Source organism: Otolemur garnettii, unplaced genomic scaffold, assembly GCF_000181295.1.
Source record: "Otolemur garnettii isolate 467f Iridium unplaced genomic scaffold, OtoGar3 scaffold00038, whole genome shotgun sequence".
In the NCBI taxonomy this organism is placed as follows: domain Eukaryota; kingdom Metazoa; phylum Chordata; class Mammalia; order Primates; family Galagidae; genus Otolemur; species Otolemur garnettii.
In genome coordinates, this window is record NW_003852433.1 from 7,038,436 (window position 1) to 7,047,589 (window position 9,154).

At 48.8% G+C, this 9,154-nt stretch overlaps 1 protein-coding gene across 4 annotated transcripts in view; it reads left to right on the top strand.

Annotated features, from left to right (window-relative positions):
- Positions 1–6,140, top strand: part of UBE3B (ubiquitin protein ligase E3B) — a 62,992-nt gene extending 56,852 nt beyond the window's left edge. For 3 of the 4 annotated variants that reach the window (XM_023513252.1, XM_023513253.1, XM_023513254.1), the window contains 4 exons: positions 369–551; positions 1,067–1,178; positions 3,969–4,061; positions 5,204–5,631. In XM_023513252.1, coding sequence (XP_023369020.1) covers positions 369–551; positions 1,067–1,178; positions 3,969–4,061; positions 5,204–5,395 — 580 coding nt within the window. In that variant the 3' untranslated portion in view covers positions 5,396–5,631. Of the gene's footprint in view, positions 1–368; positions 552–1,066; positions 1,179–3,968; positions 4,062–5,203 lie in introns of all 4 variants that reach the window. The other variant, XM_023513251.1, reaches the window with a different exon arrangement.
- Positions 6,141–9,154: the final 3,014 nt, after the last annotated feature.

Here is a 9,154-nt window from a genome sequence, read left to right on the forward strand (position 1 = left end):
GTGTGTGTGTGTGTGTGTGTGTATATATATATATATATATATATATATATATATATATAGAAAGTCCAAAAAGCGCTCTTTGTACTAAGAAGGGTCCGCAGCTGGGGGCTGTTCTGATGTGTGACCCGTGGATTTTGTGGGAGAAAGGAATGAGGTAGTGCCTTTGAAGGCTCAGTGCATGCACAGTGGCACACAGTGTGCAGTTCAGGAGCCCTCCATCCTCATCCCCTTGTCGTTGTCCTGGTGATGTGCTCTATTTGTTTTTTATGAAGTGGTTCATAAATGACTAGATTCATCTTTTAGCCCACTGGTAACATGCTGCCTCAACCTGTTAATTTCCATTGTTTTCTCTTCCTTGTTGGCAACAGAATTAGCTACATCCATCTGATGGCACATTTTCGCATGCACACTCAGATCAAAAACCAGACAGCTGCCCTCATTAGTGGATTCCGTTCCATTATCAAACCCGAGTGGATCCGAATGTTCTCAACTCCTGAGCTGCAGCGTCTCATCTCCGGTGACAATGCTGAGATTGATCTGGAAGATTTAAAGTAAGGGGCAGGTTGGGGGATGGGTGTGAAACTTAGGCCTCTTAGAAAGCCAGCTGCTTTCCTTGCTGGATTCCTTTTGGAGAGTTGTTTCAGGAGCCCATCTCCAAATGTCCTCCTCCTGGGTAACTGGCTGGACTACTTTAGACTAAAAGCTCAACCACTTGTCTGCTTAGAGGCCAAAAAGTGGATGCAGGTCCTAAAGATTGGGGCTGTCTGAAGTTCTAGTAGGTGGGGTTACAGAGTCTCATGCCGGCATTTGGTTGGGAATAGCAGTGCCATCTCTCAAACTCTCTGCCCATTAAGCTTCTAGGAAGATGGGGTTATTAAGGCATGAACTTGTGACTTTAAGAGAAGTTAGTAGTTAAAAAAAAAAAGAGAGAGAGAGAAAGAAGTTAGTAGTGTTGCCCAGGCCTGTCAGAGTTGACTCTGCCATGTACCTAAATGACTGTACCTGCCTGTGCCCATAAATGTCCCTCAGCATGTGTTGCTGAACCCGTCATCTGGATTGTTTTCAGGAGACACACGGTATACTATGGTGGTTTTCATGGAAGTCACAGAGTCATTATCTGGCTCTGGGATATTCTGGCCTCCGACTTCACACCTGAAGAAAGAGCCATGTTTCTGAAGGTATTTTATATTTATTAGCTCTATGCATGTGTTCATGTATTCTCATAAACCTAGAAGCCAGTTGACGTTAATAATTTACACTAGAAAAAATGGAATTATCAAGAAGACCTCACATTATCAGCATGTCTTCTCCTGTAGGTAGGCCTCCCTGATAGGCCAGCGGTAATCAGCGAGGGTTAAAGGGGCAAGGCTGGGCCTGCCTCATGCCCCTGGCTGCAGGGACAGTTCCCCTGCCCTTGCAGGCATGCCTGCCTGTTGGTCTCAGCACTCCATCCTCCCTTTGGCCCATGCTGACCTTGTTAACATCTTTGTTCTTTCTTTTCATTATAGAAGTAAATAATGTTTACTACCTTACTTTGGAAAAATACGTAAATTTTTAAACAATCCATAGTCCTATAGTGAAGAGTCTTAGTTATCTACATTTCTACTCACCAGGGACTGTCTCTGTGTATGTTTTTTCTCAGTAGTATAAAACATACAAACACAATGTCCCAGTGAAATATACATGCTTGCTTAGGCTGATGTCAATGTAGATTTTTGCTATTACCCAGTTCCCCAGTTCTGGTGTCTGTAGAGTTGTAAATGCTCGTAGTGCCACTCCCAAAGCCAACGTATAGATTTTTATTACTGACATCAGCAAAGTGTAAGAATTTTCTAGGACGACTTTGGATAACACACTACACTTGTCCATTTTTGTGTATATTTTTATAAAAATGGGCTCATCATTTCACCATCTGATTTATACTTGACTAAATATCAAACATCTTACCATATTCTAGAGGTAAATTTAGTCCCTCGAAATATTTTCCTTTGGACTTTGGGATTTCTTGAAGTCTTCTGTGACCTCTGTTTTGTTGAGGCCACCTGGCCAGTATCCCCACCAAGCAAAATGCGGGCTGGTTTTCCCTCTCCTGGGCTGATCATTCCTAGTAAGGAGATCACTCAGCCCTGCAGAAACACAGATAGATGGTCCAGTCATCCTCCTCAGTCCAGGGACTTGAGGTGGGCAGGTAGATGTAATTCCAGAAGTTGATCCTGGGAGAATCATCCATTTTCCCAGCAACATCTCAGCAGTGCCCAGTGTCTCATAATCATGAAGTCACCGGCCCGCATAGCAGGCGTGTTTGTGTCTCTAGATAAGCTGTAACCAAACCTATACTTCCTTGTCATAGGCCTGACCTTTTCTGTGGCTGTAAACAGGCTCCAGAGCCAGGTGGAGGAAACGTAACCTCCGCACAGGAGTGGGTGTGCCCATGCTCCTCTCAAATGTGGTGAGAGCAGAGTGCCTGGAGGCTTCCCGTGCCTTCCCTTCTTTCTCCTGTCCTGAGAGGGTAGAAGTCCCCTCCCTCCTTTGACCAGCCCCAGTTTGTAGGGGGCAGCACACCTGTGTTTGCCTGGACTGTGATGTACACACACTTTTGTGTCTGTCTCCTCAACCACAGTCCCAGCACACAGCTCAGTGATGTGACAGGGTGGGGTTGTGTTCCTGGAAGGGGGCAGTGTGGAAACACAGTGATCCACCCTACACATGAGCGGCTGCTGCTGGTCCTTTGCTTTTCATAAATAAAACATCAGAATAGAAATCATGTCAATACTTCAGTTAAAAACTTTTTGAAGCCTGGCACACGTAAACTGTCTTTGGATGATCTCAGGAATCTCAGACCATTCGCGACATTGTTTAAATGGTAATTTTTTTAAGACCTAACCTCTCAACTTGCCACTGAATTTTGGAGTAGCTGGGTGTTGTAAGGAACAGAGAAGGGAAAATATTCTTTGGTTATTGTTGAATTAAAGAAAGTGAATAGTTTCTTAGGACATTCCTCTGCAGGTGTATCACTTAGATTTCCAGGTTGGTCAGATCCTCTGTTCAGGCACAAGGTGCTGCAACTTAGAGAATGCCAGGGGCATAGCAGGGCAGTGTGTCCAGCTGCCCACAGGCTCGAGCACACACACCACTCTGTAAGCCAGCAGGCGGCTTAGGTGAGAGCACCTCACAGTCGCACATGGATGACCAAGAAGCCATGGCATGCCAAGTACAGTGGGAGCAAGTAGTCTGTGGCATGGTCCGTACCAGGGGTCCCTCTCTCCTATGCCACTTTAGTGGTGCCACCAGCTTCTGCCTTGGTGCTCTCACTGCATACCTAAGGAAGGGTGTCCATCACCACTCTTTTCCAGCTGACTGTGATGATCCCACTGGAAACCTGCTTCCTGGGGATGTCACACCACATCCTGGGTTGTTTTTTTTTTGTAAACACAGAGTCTCACTTTATCACCCTCAGTAGAGTGCCAGGGCATCACACAGCTCACAGCAACCTCCAACTCCTGGGCTTAGGCAATTCTCTTGCCTCAGCCTCCCAAGTAGCTGGGACTACAGGCACCTACCACAATGCCTGGCTATTTTTTTGTTGCAGTTTGGCCAGAGCTGGGTTTGAACCCTCCACCCTCAGTATATGGGGCTGGCGCCCTACCCACTGAGCCATAGGTGCCACTCCCTAGGCGTTTGCGTTGTTTTGAACACTTCAATCATTTGTTCTTCCACAGACAACCAGTCACATCTCTGGGTTTTCATGTGTTTCAATCCCAGAGAGCAGTGCCCTGAGGAGATGTGAGATGTGTCTCAGTCCTCAGGCCAGATGCAGCTCTGTCACCACATGCCGCTGGCTACACAGTAATGAGTGATACGTAGTACAGTGACAGGAAGCAAAAGCGCACTGCACAGTTGCAGGGGAGCCCTTTCTGGAGCAGCAAGAACCTCACTCTGTCCCCCTCTGACCCTGCATTGTGTTGCAGTTTGTGACCAGCTGCTCCAGGCCTCCACTGCTGGGATTCGCCTACCTCAAGCCGCCCTTCTCCATCCGCTGTGTTGAAGTATCAGATGATCAGGTACCACAGCTGGGGGAGACCTGGCCTCATGCAGTGTTCCTTGACATCCCCCTGGCTGTCTGCTAGGGCCCTCCCAGCCAGGGAGGAAGGTCCCACAGTCCCGCAGCAGGAGAGCTGGCCTGTCCTTCAGAGAGCATCCGCAGACTCAGGCTGCTCTGGGCCTCCACTCTCTCTTGGAGGTCCCTTTCTCTTTACAACCTTGGGAGGTACCTGGCTCAGGGTGGGGTGTGTTGTTTTTAGTAGCTGCTGTTCTTTCCAGGACTCCAGATCTGAGAGCAGTACAGGAGAGGATGAGGACACAGGCTCAGGAAGTGGACACACACAGCTCAGATCAGGGGTCCTCAAACTTTTTAAACAGAGGGCCAATTACCTGTCCCTCAGATGTTGGAGGGCCAGACTGCGGGCCCCAGGACGAGTCGGCTGCTAAGCAGGACAGGCAGTGGCAGCAAAAACACCCAGCGGGCCTGATAAATGTCCTCAGTAGGCCACATGTGGCCTACGGGCCGTAGTTTGAAGACACTGGCTCGGATGCTGGCCTGCTACCTGTGACTGCATGCATCTGGGCAGGCTACTTCGTTTCCTCATCTGTGAATGGGGAATGAGTGCCTTAGGGGTCACGAGCTGTGTGTTAGGAGCACAGTGGATAGCCTGTGCACCCTGATGGCCTCTGGGTGTCACTGTCTTTCAAGACACCCAGTCTGAGCTGCTAATCCCTCCTCACATGGGGCACTAGACGATCCTTAGTCTCCACACTTAGGCTGCCACAAGCCATAGCTCTGGCCAGTTCAAGAAAATGTTAGGCTGCATTCACAGCTGTTTTGGTGCCTAAGATGGTTTTACAGTATTCTATTCTTTGACGGTTAACTGATAATTAGCTACTAACCACAAGGCCCATTGCCAGCTACTTATTTAGCACAGGATTTCCCTGTGTGACCTCAAGAAGTAGTCCTTGTTTCTTGGGCCTTGACATCTTAAGGCCAGTTGTCCTGAGTTTGAGGGTTGACCTCAGGTGCCGGGGCAGGAGCCTACACTGCCCAATGCCCAAGGACTGGCCAGGACCTCTCCCTAGGCCACCTGTTTGATACCTGCCCAGGCTCCCAAACCAGACACCTCCCAACCTGGGCTATGCTGTGTTTTTCCAGGACACTGGGGACACCCTGGGCAGTGTCCTCCGGGGCTTCTTTACCATCCGCAAGCGAGAACCAGGCGGCCGTCTGCCCACCTCCTCTACATGCTTCAACCTGCTCAAGCTGCCCAACTATAGCAAGAAAAGCGTCCTCCGGGAGAAGTTGCGCTACGCCATCAGCATGAACACGGGCTTTGAGCTCTCCTAGCCTCAGCCCCAGCCCTAATGGGCCCCTGACCTGCCAGGGACCTTCAGATCCTGGAAGCAGTGTGCTCTGAGAATGCAACCAACTTGCCAGGTGACATTGGCTCCAGACTCTCTATAGCCATGAGCCTCCCTGTGGCCTCAAAGAACTTTAGACAACACTAGACAAGACGACATAACACTCTTTGGGTGATGCTCACAGGAAAGGGATGTGGAAAATAAACCTCCAGATTCCGCCCACAGGAGTCCTTTCTTCCTGGTGATTAGAGAGAGGCTTCTTTGTGATAGTGTGGTCTTTTACTGAGAGTCTTTCCTTCCTTAACCCTCTGAGTGAACTGCACCTGAACAAGTTCCAGGAACTCCAAGAGTCCAGAGTGGTTTTCATGATGTGGGTCTAAGTCACAAAGCCCGCTATGCATGAGATCCTCTCCTTCCATTTCTGAAAACTCTTCACTCAGGTAAGGCCTCACCAAGCCTCTGTGCACCCAAAAGTCTCCGCCTCCACACCGTCCACAGCAGCCTCTTCCCGCACAGTCAGTCCACCCTGCTACCCAGGGAAGGCTAGGAGCCTGCTGGGAGGCCATGGAACACAGGATGTTCAGGGCACTGATCCGCCCTGAAGCCCCAGGTTTGACACTGCAGCTCTCCCCCTCAACCCCTTCCTGTGTCTTCAGGAGGCCAACCTGCCAAGGAGCTGCCACTGGCCTGTTCCTATCTTTTGCATTCACGTTAGCATCCTGGTTTGGGAGAAAAAAAATTGGCCCTTAAAATCAGCCCCATTCCTGGAACCTGCTGGGTGTTACCCAAAGCCCGCTGGTCCCAGAGGGCCCTGTAGTCCCTGCTGGTTTGCTGTGCTTATTGTCTGATGAGAACACAAACGTTAACCTAAGGTACTTTTCGCATTGGGGCAATGGCTTTACCCCGGAGATCACAAAATCCAAAAGGGGATTTGCTGCCTGGGCCTTGCTGCCTGCCCTTCCTCAGCACAGTGCAGGCAGCAAGGCCCTTTGCACTGGCTGCTCATGAGGCTGAGACTCATACCTTGTGGGCTGGTTTCTTTTTTTTTTTTTTTTTAAGACAGAGTCTCACGTTGTTCCGCTCAGTAGAGTGCCGGGTGTCATACCTCACGGGAACCTCAAACCCTTGGGCTCAAGCAATTCTCTTGCCTCAGCTTCCCAAGTAGCTGGGTTTACAGGCACCTACCACAACGCTCAGCTATTTTTAGAGACGCTCTGGCTCAGGCTGGTCTCGAACTTATGAGCTCAGGCAATCCACCTGCTTCGTCCTCCCAGAGTGCTAGGATTATAGGGGTGAGCCACCTCACCCCGCCTTTTTTTTTTTAAACTTCATTTTTCTTCCAACCCATTGTGCTCCTCAGCCCTGTTCTTTACCTGTCATGAGAAATATTCTCTAGATCTAGGTAATTCAGGCAGAGGCCTTGTTTATGGTCTGCGTTGATAGTCACCCAGCCTCCCTCCTCACTGTGTTCCTCCTGCATCCCCACCACCAAGATCAAAGCCAGATCTGAAGCCAGGAGTACATGTCCCTCCTCTGCTCTGTGCTGCCAGCTTCACTCTCTTCAAAGCAGCAGAACACCCAGCAAGAACCTTCCTGCTGGCTCCATAGCCCACACCAGAGGATTTCAGCTGGATCTTGGGGTCCCACTCAGGTTAGAGTCCCTGGGCTTCTAAAGAGCAGAATCTGTGTGCTTTCTATGATGGAAAGATAGCAAGGAATTTAAAGACAGGAATTTATTATTAAGATTTGATAGTAACCTCTGATTCTGTGGACTTGCCACTTCCTTACTTGATTCTTAAAAAGATTTCTTCTGAATGTGCATGCTGAGCAGGTTCATACACATAAGCTGGGGCTGAAAAGTGTCAGTCTGCACAGAGAGAATCAATCCCACCTTAATTTGTATTACCCAAGGGTTAGAGGCAGTAGGAGTGGGAAACAGTGGTTTATAAGCACCAATGTCAACTTGACCTGTTAATTTCGATAAGGAGCAGTAGTTTATAATTTCATCTAAATTCTTCTTTTCAACAGTTGGCATTATTGCACTGTCTGAAACACTGAATCTGTACTTTTGTAGCTAGTGTTCACTGACACCTTGATGGCTCTTGATGGCTCTAAAAAGCTGTGGGTTTTTGTTTTTTGTAGGCGACTTACAGATTAAGACGTGATCAAAGGCTTTATTAAATTTGTACTTCAGCACTTGATGGCCGTGTTCTGTTTCTTATCTAGACATGTGCTTGGGTGGCTCCAAATTGGGCATCTGGGCTTAAGGAGCACATGGGCACCACAGTGGAGAGAAGATGCAGAGGCCCTGGCCTCACCAGTCAGAGTTTACACAGCTGTTGACAACCTGTCTCATAGTTGCTCTCAGCTTTGTTTTAAAAAGTAATACATTTCAGATGAGTCCCATCCCTCTCACCTACTTCCCAGAGGCTGCCATCTGGAGTGGGTATATATCTTAGCAGTGTTCTTCACATAGTGTTTGTACCACATGTGTACAGACCCCACCCATCCAAATCCTGCCCCTTGAGTCACACAGAATCTACCTCCCTGTGGGTCCATTTCCTTATCTGGAAAACAGCCTTGAGGTCTCCTGCAGGTGATACCAGGAATTCGACAAAGTAACACAAAAAATGTACTCAGTTCAGTTCCTGACACTGAATAACCACCTATATATTATTAGTCTTATTCCTATCTTTTTTTTTTTTTTTTTTAGACAGAGTCTTACTATGTCGTCCTTGGTAGAGTGCCATAGCATCACAGCTCACAGCAACCTCAAACTCTTGGACTTAAGTGATTCTCCTGCCTCAGCCTCCCAAGTAGCTGGGACTATAGGCACTTGCCACAACACCCAACTGTTTTCTTCCTATCTTTTCCTGCCTTTCACTTTATGAGAATAGAGGCCAGGTGTGGTGGCTCACACCTGTAATCCTAGCACTCTGGAAGGCTGAGGAGGGAGGATTGCTTGAGGTCAAAAGTTTGAGACCAGCCTGAGCAAGAGCAAGACCCCCATCTCTACTAAAAATAGAAAAATTAGCCAGGTGTGGTGGCAGGCAACTGTAATCCCAGCTACTTGGGAGGCTGAGGCAAGAAGATCACTTGAACCCAGGAGTATGAGTTTGCTGTGAGATAGATGATGCCATGGCAGTCTAGTTGGGGCAACAGAGTGAGACTGTCTCCCCAAAACAAAAAACACAAACAGGACTGCCCACAACCCTGGAGATTAGGCTCTGATGAAGCTTCCAGAGTGGCTTCTGTGCTACCAACAATCACAGCAGGGTGACAAGAAATTATAAGGAGGAAGGTCATCTGTGATGTCTCTCTATGGGATTTATGCAGGACTAGGGTAAAATCGCATCCCCTCCTTGATTTGTCTGGGTGGAGCAGTCCACAAGTAAGATCCTTCAGCCAGAAGGATCCTGCTGAGGTGTGTCGAGGTTTGTGCAGCCCTGGGGGATGTTGCTGTGCCCCGCACACACACACCTATCACTCAGCATTGGACTGTGCTACAGACAGAGGAGGCTGTGCCACAGCCCAGGCTGGATCAGCAATTCTCTCCAGGCTTGGCGGGTGGGGTCGGAATGAAATCCTACTGGTGGCTGGGCGCCTGTGACTCAAGTGGCTAAGGGGCCAGCCACGTACACCCAAGGTGGCGGGTTCAAATCCAGCCAAACAACAATGACGGCTGCAACCAAAAAATAGCCAGGCATTGTGGCGAGCACCTGTGGTCCCAGCTACTTGGGAGGCT